Here is a 17,290-nt window from a genome sequence, read left to right on the forward strand (position 1 = left end):
AGGCAGACACTTAACCACCTGAATCACCTAGGTGCCCCTTTAATTCTTTATTTAAAATCAATTTCATTAACATATACTGTATTATTGGTTTCAAGGGTAGAATTTAATGATTCATCAGTTGCGTATAACACTTAGTGCTCATTGTATCAAATGCCTTCCTTGATGCCCCTCACCCAATTATCCCTTCCCCCCTACTAACTTCTCTCAAGTTTCATCTTATTTTTCCTTCCCTTCCCCTATGTTCATTTGTTTCTTAAATTTCACATGAGTGGAATCATACTGTATTTGTCCTTCTCTGTCTCATATCACTTAGTGTAAAACCCTCTAGTTCCATCCAAGTCATTGCAAATGGCAAGATTTCATTCCTTTTGATGGCTGAGTAATATTCCATTGTGTTCGTGTGTTTATATCTTCTTTATCCATTCATGTGTCAATGGACAGACATCAGGGCTCTTTCCATAGTTTGGCTATTGTGGACATTGCTGCTATAAATATTGGGGTGCAGGTGCCCTTTTGAATCAGTATGTTTTGTTTGTATCCTTTGGATAATTACCTAGTAGTGCAACTGCTGATATTGAAGGATTTTCTTCTTCAGTGAAAATCTGTTCTTGGTTACTCTGTTTCAAAGAATGATGTTCTTGGTTCTTGGTTACTCTGTTTCAAAGAATGATGAGGCAGACCAGAGAAAGAGTGGTGGGCAGCAAAGCAAAGTTTATTGAGTGATAGTACAAAGTTCCCAAAAAGGGAGAGGACCTGAGAGGGTTGCACTGGAGTTTGTAAGTCTAGGGGTTTTTATGGGGTGTTGGTGGGCTCTTTTAATCTGATTAATCCTTCATGAGGCTGTCATCCAATCAGTTTTTTGTCTTCTGTTTATCACACGGGAAAGGGCGGAGGGCTCCTTGTAAAATCCTTTTAAAGGGAAGTTTTCTCTTAGGGTGAGGTCCCCTTGTCCTTGCCTACCTTTTTATCCAATTATCTCTCATCACTGGGTTATAATGCAGTCCTATTTTTAACTCACTGAAGAACCTCCATACTGTTTTCTACAGTAGCTGCACCAGTTTGCATTCTTACCAACAGTGTAAGATTTTTTTTTTTTTTAAGGAAACTTATGTTTTGCAGAAATAGTTATCAGCTGCCTTGAAATGACAAAGGAGGAAGAATAGATAAAAAGTGTATCACTGGGAATAATTGTAATCTTTGCCTTGGGCAAGGGAAGGACAGATAAGACCCAAGTTAGAATTAAGTGAAAGAAGGCAAGTGCATTGGGACCATTCACTGAAGGAGTGACAGATTGCATATGTGAAAAGTTAGGGCGTTGGTGGAAATACACGCATTTGTAAACATACCACACACACACACACACACACACACTCAGAAGTACTTAACACTTTCTCTTTAGCTTGAATGCAGCCATACTTCCATCGTTACTGATGATGTAGTACAACTGATAATTAAACATTATTTCTGGGATCCCTGGGTGGCGCAGCAGTTTAGTGCCTCCCTTTGGCCCAGGGCGTGATCCTGGAGACCTGGGATCGAATCCCACGTCAGGCTCCCGGTGCATGGAGCCTGCTTCTCCCTCTGCCTGTGTCTCTGCCTCTCTCTCTGTGTGTGACTATCATAAATTAAAAACAAACAAACAAAAACAAAAAAACAAAAAAACAAAAAAAAAACATTATTTCTGAAAGTTGACTCCCTCGGCATGTCACAGAGATAGCATAACTGGATACAATTACTGACAATGCTAGCACTGTGAAAAAGGTATACTTAGCATATATTTAGCATATAATGTTTGTATTATAAATCAGGATTACTTTAGATTTGCTGTATTTCTTACTTATTTTTCTTTTTTCTTTTTTTATTTATTAGTCACAGAGAGAGAGAGAGAGGCAGAGACATAGGCAGAGGGAGAAGCAGGCTCCATGCACCGGGAGCCCGATGTGGGATTCGATCCCGGGTCTCCAGGATCGCGCCCTGGGCCAAAGGCAGGCGCCAAACCGCTGCGCCACCAAGGGATCCCACTTATTTTTCTAATTGTATTAAATAGTTGAAAGTAACTATTAGAAGCATACGTCAACTTTGAAATAAATGCCATTCTTCAAAATGCTCCAACTCTATCCTGACAATGACCAACTATTTGTTGTTGTTTTCTTCCCCCTTTAGGCAGGGAAAGTTATTCCTATTGGATACAGAGTTGCAACCTGTTTGACTGAAAAACTTCCCAGGGTGAGCATTTTCAATATGCATTTTTGTGAACATAAAATAGACAACTCTTGACATTTCTTAAGAAAGTTGTATAAATTTATTGTGGTAAATTTTGATTCTTTACTGTATTTTGAGGCCTTCTATTGATTTTGTCCAAGGAAGTGAACACTCCAAGCTTACAATTTCTAGCTCTACAAAAACTATTGGAGATACCATTTATTTCTATAGAAAATAGGCTTTTATGGTAAGCTTTTTAACTTAGGTACTTCCTGGTTGTTTTCTAAATATAACTTTTAAAATATGACATTTATTTCTATAAAACACATTTTAGGGAGTTTCATTATTTGGGTCTGTAGTTCCCCATGTACTTACTGCATTCATGTAATGGTGCTCACCGATTGGTGTAGATTAATCCTGATAATATTTTAAAAACTGTACTTAATAATTCTATTTTCTTGTCTCACTGTAGCTAATTACTCCACCTGAGGCAAAAAAATTTTTCAACTATAGAAACCCACCAGCTGGAGCCGAAAGAGTATTTTATGGCAGAGCAAATGATCCTCAGATTGCTCCTTATTTGACACATGGAATAAGATCTAGAATTTCAATACCGGTAACAACTCTTCCTTTTGCCCCTGTACATTGTTAACTTACTAAGGTGAAAATGCACAAATGAGGTATTAATGAAATCGTCAGTTCCAATTTCCTTCCCACTTTTATTCTTGAGTAGTGAAAAAAAATCCAAGCAGCAACAGCCAAGAAGCAGTAGAGAAATTAGTGGTCTGAGCCACAAACTACTTAGTCTCACCTCAGATAATAAAAGCCAAGTTCCACTCCATTTTCTCAGAGTAAAGAGAAATGCTGTCAGGCTTTGTTAGAGAACAGAGAGGATGAAGGCTGGGTGGTATCACCTGGAGGCAGGGCAGAGTGCTTGCATAGATTCTGAGGGAGCAGGCTGAAGGTTACCTGTATTGATTGGGCAGTCTAGATTCCAAAAACCTGATCTGTACATCTGGAGAGAGCTTGTAGCAATTGCGGGGTTCTTGTACTTGTCATTCCCACTTTTCTAGAATCTGTGTCAAGTAACTATGGAGCTCTTCTTATAAACCTTAGAGCCTCCGTGAAGGTTCTGGTGTAGGCATGTTTCAACTTCATAGCTCCAGTGCTGACAGTTCATTTGAAGATGAGCAAAGGCAAGGATAATGAAATGTTTTTTCCACAATCATATTCTCAGTTTCAGTTTTCAGATCAGTTTCAGTTTTCAGATTTTTTTATTTTGTTGTTGTTTCATCTGTGCTTTATATGATTTCTTTAGGCAAAGGTACTGATAAACCCACAGCCTGTAACGACATTTCAACAGAAAATTAAAGATAAAAAGGAATCAATATATTTTAGTAATCAACGAGCACCACTAGGGAAATCTCATGATCAAACGCCAGGATTACCTAAAGGTCTGGATGTCCTCAATACGACATTTGGGACAGCAGTCATCAGAGGTAGTAAGCAAAATGATGGGGAGTTGGGTGGTGAAATGTCTTCTAAAAAGAAAAAGAAATGTGTTCTTAGAAAATGGGATTAAATATCTTGTTGACATGGCATTTGGTGGTGGTGTAAATGATGATTCAGAATGAAAGATGGGATCATAGCAAGAAAATGACTCTCAGACCCAGAATCCATAGAGTTTCTGTACCAAGACAGTAAAAATTCAAGTTTTGATGGCAGATTCAATGAGTATAGTAGAGATGTTATAAAGACAGGAGAGAGAGAGAGAGTGTCAAAGTTGAATAGAAAGCCTTCAATCCCTTCTCCTGTGGACATGCATTTGTATGTGTTATTACCACCAATGCTTCTGATGTGTTCATAACTCTTAACTCTTTATGAACCAGACCATAGAACAAATAAGTTTGGCAAAAGCATTTTGCCAAACGTACTGCACTCCATCCGTGCAGACCCACAATATCTACCTGCATATTACCAAATACAGACTGTGTAGATCAGAACTTCACTCACATTTTGATAGGGAGTGGAGTGCATCTTTCAACAAACAGCAACTTATAATGGAATTGGCCACAAGCCATTGCTTCTTCTGAAGCCCCAGCCTCCTGCCTTGCTGCTGGGCACTTTTCCTTACACCTGTTCACATTTATCTCCTCTTCATTTTTTCTTTTTTTTTTTTTTTAAGTTGTCTGTTTTATTATTTTTTTAATTTTTTATTTATTTATGATAGTCACAGAGAGAGAGAAAGAGAGGCAGAGACACAGGCAGAGGGAGAAGCAGGCTCCATGCACCGGGAGCCCGATGTGGGATTCGATCCCGGGTCTCCAGGATTGTGCCCTGGGCCAAAGGCAGGCGCCAAACCGCTGCGCCACCCAGGGATCCCTCCTCTTCATTTTTTCATGTCTCTTACCCTGTCTCTACTGGGGTCTTACCACAGGAGACCTCAAATTCCATTTTTCTTTATCTTGCAAAGAAATTTGGTTCTCTTTCTTTTTCTGCACCCATTAAAACTCTGCATCAGGAAACATTTTTTTTTTTTTTTTCACCAAAAGGGCTATTAGATTATTTTCCTTAATGTAGTAATACCCACTCTGGAGATAAGTTATGGCTCTCTCTTGGGATGCAAAATCTGCAAAGTCTACAACTTGGTCATATCAGATCTAAAGTTATAATTAGTTATGTGAAACTTGAAAAATATATTTTATTTATTTTTAAAGATTCCATTTATTTATTCATGAGAGACACACACACAGAGAGAGGCAGAGACATAGGCAGGGAGAGAAGCAGGCTTCATGCAAGGGAGCCCGATGTAGGACTCAATCCTGGGTCTCCAGGATCATGCCCTAGGCCAAAAGCAGGTGCTCAACTGCTGAGCCACCCAGGTGTCTCGAAAAATGTATTTTAGAGCAGATTTAAATATATTTTTACTTTATAGGATTTTAAAATTATATTTATGTAGATACGGCATTATAGCAGTATAGTAATTATATCATAACTGCTATCTAGGATTAGACTATTTAATATGAAAATAGTGTCAAAGTGTACTTCATTTAAATATAAAATAGAATGTTCCAAAACATGTATTTGTCTACTCATAGGCACAGTAGTTAATATATTAGAAAAAAAGTACTGCTTTAAGGATTACTTTGAGTTGACCCTCTTTCTGGTATTCTTAATAACTATTTGTTTACAGACCCCAATTCTTGGCAGAAGTTCAAAAGAAAGAAAATATTTGAATCTATGTCATCAGGTTGAAAGAGAAGAAGGAAATTATTGAATAGCATTGTATTTAAAAATCACAACATAAAATAATAAAAACAAAATAACTCACTGTATATAAAACTGGGCCCACCAATCATGGGAAAGCAGCCATTAAACAAACATCTTCTAGCTCTCGGTTTGGGATCAGTAGGAAGAATTTCTTCTTGATTGCAGTGATTTCCCTGGCACTTTTGGCTACTTTGAAGATAGATATTCATATCAAAACAGACTTAGGGTATATGCTTCAGTCTACAGCTGTCACCAAGTCCACCCTCATAGGGCATCAGGTTTTCTGAAATTAATTTGTGATTCAAATTTGCTTAGAACATCTTGGGAAGTCTGGAGCAAACTAAAATGAAAAATTGTCCTGAGCATCTCAGAATAAGAAATTTAACCAGGCTTGGAATACATCTTGGGACAACCTAAATAGTTAACCAATACAGAGCTCTGATATTCTTCAGAATTCTTGGGAGTGAGCCAGTTCAAGTGGGAGTCCCCAGGACAGTACCACTTAGGTGGTGAAATTGCTAAATCTTTATTTGTGTTCTCTCAGAGTGCTCATGTAGTTTATGTCATTGGCATACCTCATTTGTCATTTGTTCTAGTCAATTTAAATATGTTATAAAAAGATGAAAATTATCTTAAAACTGATTTCATTAATTCTTCTTTTAGAATTATCTGCTAGAGATGTAGTGAATCCACCAAAACCCTATGAAGAAGTAGTTAAAGAAGGAAAAGAAGGACATGATCTGTATATTGTTTCTCACAATGATTATTATGCAGGTAAGTGTCTTCCTATGTAAAATAGGCCTGGGATATAAGACCCTCAGATTTATGAATAGGAATAAAGGAGATTATGTGCATTAAATGCTTGGCATATAATAAGTGATCATTAAATAGTAACTTAGTATTCATAAGGTCATAAACCCTGATAGCTAGGAACACATATACTAAGGCCTTTTGTATGTAAAATGACAGATATATGTATTATTGAAAGGAAAAACATCTTAGAAAGGTTACATGTTAGTTTTAGGCTTAAAAAATGCTGTTATATATATATTCATGAAAGACTCCTAACTCTGGGAAACGAACTAGGGGTGGTGGAAGGGGAGGTGGGCGGGGGGTGGGGGTGACTGGGTGACGGGCACTGAGGTTGGCACTTGACGGGATGAGTACTGGGTGTTATTCTATATGTTGGCAAATTGAACAACAATAAAAAATAAATTTATTAAAAATGCTGTTATTTTTCAAATGTCAGGATATTCTAAGTACTTAGATTGGGTAATGGTCAGTAAACAATTTTTCTGAATCAGATAGAATATGTTCAAATCCTTGCTTGTCCATTTACTGTCTTTAAACTTTGGATATTTCATTTATCTTACCATCATCTATTCTAATCTCTTATAGGGGACAATAATATTGTGAGGATTAGGTGAGTGCCTGTAAAATGCTCTCATAGTGCTTGGTACATGGAAGGGGCTCAATTACTATGATGATGATGATGATGACGATGATGATGATGATTATGTGATCTTGTCTAACGTAGCATATTACTAGAACTACTCTAGAACACAGCTAAAAGGTTTTAGATGCTTACAGTGCTGTGAAATACAACTTAATTGTTGACATGTTGATGCTAAGTGGAATCTTGATGTAATAAAAGACTGGGAATTAGATTCTCATACATGTCCTGAGAAAGCTAATGAATTGTATATGATTGATTCAAGGAATCACTCCTCATTAGCTAGAGGCAAGACTTGCCCTTTACTGTGCAGCAGAAGGCCCTTCTCATCCTTGCTTTCTCTTATTTCTTTACTTTTAATCTTCCCTCTCCATCCTCTCATACCATACTTCTTCTCTGTGCTCTTCCTCCTAATTCTGCTCATAGCTGGGCCTGTTTCCTATGTCATTGCTCCAGTGTCTGGAATCTGTCATTCTCTTCTTCCATGGCTGATCTCTTCTGTTCCCCTGCACTTGAACACATCCAGTCTTGAGATTCTCTCTGTCCTCCCATTCACACTGCCACTGCTTCCCCTTACTCCCTCACAGTACCCTGCCTACCTCTCTGGCTCTCTCCCTCCCTTTCTTCCTCTCCTCCCTCCAGTCCTTCCTTCCTTTATTCCTCCTTCCCTCTCTCCCTCTCTTGTGAAAATATTTTATTCATTTTTTGAAAAAGTTTAGCATGTACTGCACAGTAAAATCCAATGCCTTTTGTTTTCAAACATATATATAAATATATAGAGACAACCTATAATTAGATATCTTATTTGCATTTAGCAGTTGGAGGAAAATGAGTGTAGTTTTTTTTTTCTTTTAGAAGAGCTCTAATGGACTAAAAAATGACTGACATTACCTTCACTTGCTGATTTTTATGGAAGTCTCACTGGCCCCTTGAAAAGGCACTGAATCCAATCATCCAATCTTTTTAATATTGTCCTTATCTTTTTCATAATGAAAGTAGCTTTATTTTTTTATAAAATATGTAATAATTATAGAGAATTTAAATATCTCAGTAAAATGAGGAGTGTCTGACTGGCTCAGTTGGTAGAGCATGCAACCCTTGATCTCAGGGATGTAAGTTTAAGTAGTTTCTACACCCAATGTGGGTAAAAAAAATAAAATCTTTGGGGGTGCTTGGCTGGTTCAGTTGGAAGAGCATGTGACTCTTGACTTTGGAGTCGTAAGTTTGAGCCCTACATTGGGGGTAGAGGTTACTTAAATAAATATTGAAACAAATATACACATACATACATATATATATATATAAATATCTCAAAAAACTGAAGAAAAGTAAATATAATGTTGAAATCCCATTAGCCAGAGGTAACTATAGTTGATATAGTGAACATCTTTCTAACCTGCATGCACTAAGTCATATATCTTTAGTTAAATGGAATAACATTCTCCATGCTTTAGGGGTAACTGCTATATACATTAAATGTTTTTTATTTAAAGTGATATGTCAAAAAAAATAAAATAAAATGATATGTCAAGGGCACCATTCAGTAACAGTAAATATGTATCTATAACATCTTTTAAATATACTTAATTTTAGTCATTACTCAAGTAATACATATTTATTTTATAAAATATAAAGAAAATCTCCCATAATTCCCTGTCTTTCACAGATGATACTTTCATAGATGTTTTCCCTCTGTGTTTTCATATATGAGTATATACGTGTGTTTTGTTCCCCACTGTAAATGCTTTTTTCTATTTGCGTTTTTCCCCACTAATGAAATAACTTAGTTGTCTTTTCATGTCAGTATCTAAATTGTATTTTTCAATATTACAAAATATATTGCCTATATATCTTTGTGAATGTGATATATTTTTAAGGATACATTCCTAGATTTATGAGCATTCAAATTATTTACTATTATTATTAATATTTTATTTATTTATTTATTCATGAGAGACACAGGCAGAAGGAGAAGCAGGTTCCATGCAGGGAACGCAATGTGGGACTCGAACCTGGGACTCCAGGATCACACCCTGAGCCAAAAGCAGATGCACTCAATGGCTGAGCCACCCAGATGTCCCAAATATTTACTCGTAGAGCCAAAAATCATCCACCTGAATAGCTGCCCCAATTTGCCCTCACACCCACAGTATATTAGAATTTCAATTTCTCCATATTCTCCTTAATAGTGAGCTTTGCCAATCTTTATTTTTACTTAGAGACAAATTATGATTTCACAGTATTGTTTTTATTTACATTGTTTGGGTTACTAGTAAGGCTGAATCTCATTTCTTAACCTTTTAGTTGATTTCTAGTTTTAGTCTTACTTTTCTTATCTAGAAATAGAAAACTAACACCACATCATAACTTGAAAAAAGTACAGTATTAGATCTTAAATATAAAGACCTCCCTTTGGGTTTTCAGGCTTCAGTTTCTAAGATGAGATAAATGATTATAATGAGATGGGAAGGTTGCAATGTTCTGATGATCTCACCAAATCTCAGTGAGAGCAAGTACAAAATACCAGTCTCTCAAATCTTAGCACAGTGGGAAGGACAGCTGGGTTCCCAAAGCATTGCAGTATTTCCCCTAATCTTCCGGATTTCTGTAGCATTAATGGAGCCTGCATTTTTCATCATTTTGTCTTTCTCCTACACCATTTCCCTACTTACTTACTAAATATTAATACAAGAACTCTTTTCCCACCAGTCTCCCAGCTCACATGGGAGAATGTCCTCTGTAGCCAAATCTGTGCAATTCTGGCACCGTTACAATTCCATTCAGTTCCACTCTCATTTTCATTGTCAATGAGAGCATAATGTGCTTCTGACAAGATAAGGTTATTTGTGTTGCTTCCTCTTTTTTTCACAGGAGAAGCAAAGAACCGAAAGTATAACCCATCAAGTTTCCATAGGTTTAACTTGTATGGTGTCCCAACACCACATTTTAATGATGGAAGAGCCATGGCAAAAACTTTATATTGGCTCCATGACCTACAAATGTAAGTTTAATTATATTGGGTCCTGAAACAGATATTAGATATATGGCACGTGAACTTAAAGAAGAGTGGTTGGTTTAATACATTTTTTGAAGAGGTGTAATACATTGATGTGGTTCAAATATAAAATTAATAGAAAAATACCCAAGCAGACTGCGCTGAGCACAGAACCCTACATGGGGCTCCACACAGGGCTTGATGTGGAGCTAGATTTCACAACTCAAAGATCACGACCCCGAGATCACCACCTGAGCTGAAACCAAAAGTCAGGGCATAACCCACCCAGTCTTATTCATGTTTCTGAAGCTATGGGCTTTCAGATCTCTGTAAGACAATCTTATCATGCATAACTGAACTGTGATTTATTATTCAGTTTTTTAAAGAGTTATTTGGGCACCTGAGTATTTGGCTTAACTTTTGCAAACTGTGACCTTTTTATGCCTTAATTCTATATATGACTACTTGCCTAGAAATTAAAATAAAGCTCCTTAATTTTTATTTTCTGTGTTATACTTTATACATAAGCCAACACTTAAGCATTGGGAGATTAGCAATAAAAATTCATATTTCCTACTATGCTTAAAAAATCAGAAGATTGGAAATACTGATATAGTGGCTTGAATGGTGGCCCCTAAAAAGATATGTCCTTGTTGTAATTTCTAGAACCTATGAATGTTAACTTATGTGAGAAAAGGGTCTTTGTAAGTGTAATTAAGTTAACAATCTTAAAATGAAGATGTCATTTTGGATTATGTGCATGGGCCCTAAATCCAATGATAAGTGTCGTAAGGGAAAACAGAGGGAAATTTGAGACAGAAGAGAAGACACATAGAAAAGAGGTGATATGAACTCAGAGGAGATTGGGGTGATTTGGCCTCAAGCCAAGAAAAGCCAAAGAATGCCAATAGCCTCCAAATGTTGGAAGAGGCAATGAATAGATTTTCCCCTAGGGCCTTTGGAGAGAATACAGTCTTGCTGACACTTTGACTTCTGACATCAGGCCTCCAGAACTGTGGGAGAATGTTTTTGTTGTTTAAAGTCACCAGTGTGTGAGAATTTGTTGCAAACAACCACAGGCACCTAATACATTGTGTCTGCACTTGTATACATCATTGCTAGGAGTAGATTTGTTTTGCAGAGGGCAGAGGGCCCTCTTTACAGGAGACACTGGCCATCTCAGTCTCCATGGGTGCACATAAGGTTTCAATCCCACAGATACCCAACCTGCCTTGCTCATTCTCCTGTATGGTCCCTATGATAGAAGCTCCCTGTTACAGAGGCAAAGTGCTAAGTACTTTATATATTATTAAATTATTCCTACCAATAACTCCATGAGGTAGGTGCATTATAATTTTTTTTTTAATATTTTATTTATTCATGAGAAACAGAGGGGAGAGAGAGAGAGGCAGAAACACAGGCAGAGGGAGAAGCAGGCTCCATGCAGGGAGCCCGACATGGGACTTGATCTCAGGTCTGCAGGATCACGGCCTGGGTGAAGGCAACGCTAAACCGCTGAGCCACCCGGGCTGCCCTATAATTTTTATCCTTTCCATTTTACAGATGAAGAAACTGAGGTACCCAGAAGTTAAATCATTTACCCAATATTATGCAGTTAAGAAGTACTAGGGGTAGGAATAAAACCCAGGCACTGTGGCTTCAGAGGCTGCCCCTAACCTATATCAGGTATACAGGCTGTGGATTCTATGATCACAGGCCTGAAATATTGATTTCCATTCCTCTTCTACTTTTTTATTATATGAGTTTCTGATACTTGAATTATTAAAAAATATAATGATAAAATACAAACAGCAAATAAGTTTTTGTAATATTATACTAAACTCATATGAGATAGTTTCCTTTGGAGTACAGAAGAGTCCATATATCAATATTTGATAACTGATTAATATTAAAGCAATTAAACCACATATAAAGGAAAACATGAAGAAATGATTTAAATATATAAGGATTATAGATATATATATAATTAAATATAATATAGAAGTTAATAAAGGGAGATAACAAAATATGGTTTATCCATTTTTGAAAGCTCAGAAATATGATACAATTTATGAAATATCTAAAATAAACACATTAACAACAATGTGTTCCTTAAGAACATCCTAAGAGGGGAAACTTTAGGTTGACAAAGACATATTTATCAATTATTTGGTGAGATGGTCATAGAAAAATGCACTGAGTAGACCCAACACTAGCAAAATGTTATATGCCAATTATATCTCAATTAAAAAATATGCTGAATTTGTAAAAGCAGGTAATATTCAGGGTTTGTTTTTGTCCAACTTGTTAATACCCCCAAGGAAACATTGTTTATAGAACAATGCTTTATTTGATCATACTTCTTATATTTCAAAAATTATTGCTAAAGCAATGGAGAGATTCTTCATTATTTTCGTTTGTTGGATTTTAAAAAGAACTCACTGGGGCACCTCAGTGGTTCAATGAATTCAGTGTCCAACTCTTGGTTTTAGCTCAGGTCATAATCTCTGGGTTGTAGGATCAGCTCATGATCTCAGGGTCATGGGATCAAACCGTGAAATGGGTTTGAGCACCATGTTCAGTGTGAAGCCTGCTTGAGACTCTTTCTCTCCCTCTCCTTCTGCCCCCACACCCGTCTCTCAAATAAATAAATAAATAAATAAAATCTAAAAAAAAAAGAGAACTCATTGTTTCATTCTTCAGTGTGATTTCTATGATAATTTTGGAGTTAAGCATGTTTATACTTTAAGGTGTCTCAATTTTATATTTTAATGTGAACTTGGTTTATGTTCGACTTTTAAGGAAACTCTGTAAAGCTAACTCTATCTATATTTTGTTTATGACCTTTTGTCTGAAGAATCAGTTAGAATCTTCATATAATAGGTGAGTGTGTGTGTCTGAATGAAAAAATTCACATGAAGGCCTTTATTTTGAGTTGTTTAATAAATGCTGTGAGCCTGCAGTGATGCAGTTATGGATATTTCGACATATATGACTGCTTATAGATACTTCCTAGTTCTCCCAGAAACATAATCCAGGCATTTTTAGGGTAAAAGGAGTAGGCTCTGTGATTCATAATCCTTACCACCTTCATCCCGGACATGTTCCTAATTATGTTCTTTGGAACTATTTCTAGAATGTCAACTTTATTTGTTCAAATTATGGCCCTGATACTGCCATTGACTTATTTTGACTCTACTTGTATTATTCTTTTCCCCCTTTTTGAACAAATGTAAAGCAAATGAAGACAGAAGAGATGGATTACTTTATATTTCATCTTTTGTTTCTCCACAGAGTGTCACTCTTCTCCAGAAATTTATTCAGCTCAGTATTTCTATATCACAGGAAATAGATTTAAAAGCAAATGGAGTTTAAGAATTAAATGCTCATTGTTTTTAGTCCTAACAAAACAATAGTTTATTAATTTTAGTTATTAAATAGTAGTGTTGTAATTTTACAGTTCTCAGAAGAAATCTTGTTCATTTAATCACAGTGATAGAAGTAATGAAATTATGTTCCAGAAAATTGGCAAACTAAAATCCCCCATAATCCTGTCACCAAAATTCAACCATTATTATCTTTTTAATGTATTTCTTTCTAGTGTATATTCCTATGTAAATGTTTGCATAGTTTTAATCAGAGTGCAATCCTGTTTTATATCCTGCTTTTTCACTTAACATAAAATAATTTTATATTGCAGTGTATTCTTAATAGCCAACACTTAAAATGCATGCAGAACGTATTCTTGTTAATGTGACATAATTTAATCACGCTCCATGATCAAACATTTATCTTCTTTTTTTCCTTTGTAGCCATCCTTTGTAGCCAGTGAGGCTACAAACATTTATATATATATAAAACATTTATATATATAATAATTTAAAATGTAGGATAGTTATATATATATCCTACATTTAAAATTATTGTGTTATTATCTTCTTAAGATTGGTTCCCAGACACAGATAAATGGGAATGACCACTTTTATGCTTTTTGAATCATGTTACCAAATTATTTGCAAAAGGATTATAGCAATTTGTACTAGCAATCTACTAAGTGTTTTAACATACTTTGTGCCAATGTTAGGTATTCTCTCTTTCTGTCTCTATTTGCTTATGCACTATATTCCAAAAGTCACTTTGTTGTTGTTTATTATAAATTTATTACTGGAGAGTATCAGAATTTCTCCATATATTTGCTTACTAGATGTGAATTATTTGTTTATACCCTTTGGTTATTTATTTATTGGTGTGTAATTTTCTTTTAGAAATTGTAGGAGTCACGTTTATGATAATGATGTTAACACCTTGATTTTGTTTACTGAAAAAGTTTTAAATCTTCTTTGTTTTATTCTTTAGATAAAATTTTATATTCTATTATAAACACATCTTTATATAGTTTATAATAGAATATAAATGATAGAAGAATGAATATATACAGCTTTTTTTTTAGCATATAACTTTTTTGAAATTGTGTGTATGCTTTAATGGCCCAAATGATACTTGGTATTTCAAGGGGTGCCTGGGTGACTCAGTTGGTTAAGTGTTCAACTCTTGATTTCAGCTTACATCATGATCTCAGGGTCTTAAGATCAAGCCCTGTGTCAGACTCTATGCTGGGCATGGAACCTGCTCTCTCTCTCTCTTCTCCTTCCCTCCCTTCTGGTATTCGCTCTGTCTCTCAAAAAAAAAAAAGATACTGTGTGTAGTATTCCTCATTGTATGTGTATTTGGCAGCCAAGATACTTAAGTAATAGAGAAGCTTGACAGTTTTCTAATTTTATAGGAAAAGAGGAGCTAAGTTTGTATCCAAGAGAGTTGATGATTTCAAAGAAAAGTTTCAACATGAACTTGGAAGAGTTTTAGATCCGTAAGTTAATAATTAACTTTGAATTGATAGTATCTTTGGATGGAATTTAAAAAGCACTCTTGTAAATGTTGGTTTGTTTTCTTTTCTTTTCTTTCTTTCTTTCTTTCTTTCTTTCTTTCTTTCTTTCTTTCTTTCTCTTTCTTTCTGTTCGTTTGTTTTCTATTAGGTTCTATCCATTAAGTAAGAAAGTCATCCTTTTGTGTGAATGAGGGAACTCTCTTAGCTGCCCTACTGCTTGAGGTTCCAGGAAAGTGCTGAGTCCTCTGAGATGAAGAGGCCGTTTAGAGACAAGGGAGGGGAAATTTTGTGTAAAGCTTTATTTCTGGGATATTAGAAACTTAATTTATCATGTTACATTTTTTCACTCTCTTCCTGTCTCTGTCTGCCTATCTGTACTTCCATATTCTGCTTTGAGTTAGGTTCTTAATTTTCTTTTTAAATCTGGGCTACTGAAAGCCAGGGGAAGAGTTTATCCATTGCCTATGCAAGTGAAAGATTAGAAGATTGGTGGGGGAACTGTTTGGTTATAGGAGAAATATAGGCAACTAAAAACATATGACAAGCATATTTTAAATTCCAGAGATGCCATGCGGTGAGTGTTTTAACTAAAGGATTTGTTTTCTTTGATAGCATTGCAGAAACAATGAATATTCCCCCAGACCACACATTTGGAGCTTGTCTCCATGCTGAAGAGTATGGTAAATATACAAACTTTCTCCTTAAAAAACAAACAACATGCTCACAAAGTTATGTGGTTAAATGCACCATCTCCTTCCTTCAAAGCTTCTAATTTTAAAGGCTTACAATGTTACATTAACATTAATGAACAATTTGTAGCACAAGAAAGAAAAAAAAGGTTTTTCTTTTTTTTTTTTTTGAAATAGGCACAGTTTAAAGCCTTTGTGAATGAATACCTTAAGTATAGTCAAGGCTCAGAACTTTATTTAGAAAATAAATATGGCCTGTATTAAATAAGCCAAGGTAATTTGAGGCAGCTTTTTTAATGAATTCAAGCATTGTACTGGGTCCTTGTTACTCAGAATGTAGCCTGCAGACTGGCAGGGTTGGTGTCCCTTGCAAATCTCTTAGCAATGCAAAATCTCATGCTCCACACCAGACCTACTAAAACTGAAACTGCATTTTACGATATTCCCACATTAACTGTAAGCACATTCAAGTTGAGGCACCACTGTACTCTTTAATTACATAATTAAGAACCGTTCTCTTTCCACCAGCCAATCAATCAATTAATCCATAAAGTAGCAGAAGAAACTTTTCAGAATTTTCTCTTTATTTCTAAGCAACCTATACAGTAGATGTCCAAAGGGAAGACTATGCTAAAGCTTATCAGGATTGGGCTGTGAGTGGTTTTCAAAATATAATCTGTAGTCTACCTGCACTAAAATCACATAGGGAATTTATTAAATATGCAGGTTCCTGGGGCCTGTGCCCAGATATTCTGATCCAGTACGCTCTTATGTACACTAAAGTTTAAGAACTGCTACTGAAAATGTTTTAGCTAAATCCCATTCATTGACAAATAAAATATATATTTATTGAGCTTATGAAACAGTATTTTAGGACAACATTAATTGCATTAATTAGGAGATTATATGTTGGTTCTGTTTTTAGATGAACTGTTAAATGTTTAACGTATGCCTATCCATCACAGAGGCTCTTCCTATCAGTTAGAGTGATTAAGAGATGATTTAGGGAATCCATCAATTGCCCTGAAAAATAAATAGATAATCATGGTAAATTCTGCTTACTTGAGGGCAGGCTTCATGATGATGGGTGCTCTGTCTTGCTGTCTGTTGGATCCTTGGGGTCTAGCAAACAGTACATTTTTCACAAATATTTATAGCACGAATTGGTGAATCCAACACATAGTTTATCATTTTGACAATTTGACAACATTGACAAATTTCCTAATAGTTGATCGAAGTTATCCCTACAAATTGAATGAGATATTGTTACAAGATGAAAAGGAAGAAAACCGACATTAATAACTTTAAAAATATGTAAGTATCTGTACCAGCATTGGTGCTGCATAGTGTAACTGATATCTTCAGTTTAACTGTGAAAGGAGACTCTTTGAACTTTTCCTGGAGTTTATGGATGGACACAGATTAGCTCTAGGTTTTCACCTTTTGTGACCATTATTGGGGTCAACTAATAGCACTTGTTCTCAGAAAGCTTCTGCTTCTAAGAAGAAATTGATTTCTTTACTGGGCCTGGATTTCTCCTTTATACTTACTTATGGAAATAAAGGCAGCAGTACAAAGAATGTCTCATCCTGAAGGCCTAGAGTTATTGGTTATGTTAAGACACCTCTAGGAAGAGTGCAAAGGGCTGTGGGCAGCCCCTAGAATGTACCAGAGCATAGGTAAGGTAAAGGAAAATCCAAGACTGGTGGACAGTGCTGCATCATGAGAGTTGGTGCAGGGAGAGTACAATTAAAGCACTTACTGGATTTTTCTGACAGCCATGGTGTGGTAGCTAG

General features: G+C 35.8%; 1 protein-coding gene across 4 annotated transcripts in view; it reads left to right on the plus strand.

The window, feature by feature from the left end:
- EFHB (EF-hand domain family member B) overlaps window positions 1-17,290 on the plus strand; it is a 47,584-nt gene that overhangs the window by 15,876 nt on the left and 14,418 nt on the right. For 3 of the 4 annotated variants that reach the window (XM_038570734.1, XM_038570733.1, XM_038570731.1), the window contains exons 2-8: window positions 2,164-2,226; window positions 2,675-2,818; window positions 3,521-3,701; window positions 6,136-6,246; window positions 9,797-9,926; window positions 14,704-14,787; window positions 15,418-15,485. In XM_038570734.1, coding sequence (XP_038426662.1) covers window positions 2,164-2,226; window positions 2,675-2,818; window positions 3,521-3,701; window positions 6,136-6,246; window positions 9,797-9,926; window positions 14,704-14,787; window positions 15,418-15,485 — 781 coding nt within the window. Of the gene's footprint in view, window positions 1-2,163; window positions 2,227-2,674; window positions 2,819-3,520; window positions 3,702-6,135; window positions 6,247-6,870; window positions 6,896-9,796; window positions 9,927-14,703; window positions 14,788-15,417; window positions 15,486-17,290 lie in introns of all 4 variants that reach the window. The other variant, XM_038570732.1, reaches the window with a different exon arrangement.

Source organism: Canis lupus, chromosome 23, assembly GCF_011100685.1.
Source record: "Canis lupus familiaris isolate Mischka breed German Shepherd chromosome 23, alternate assembly UU_Cfam_GSD_1.0, whole genome shotgun sequence".
In the NCBI taxonomy this organism is placed as follows: domain Eukaryota; kingdom Metazoa; phylum Chordata; class Mammalia; order Carnivora; family Canidae; genus Canis; species Canis lupus.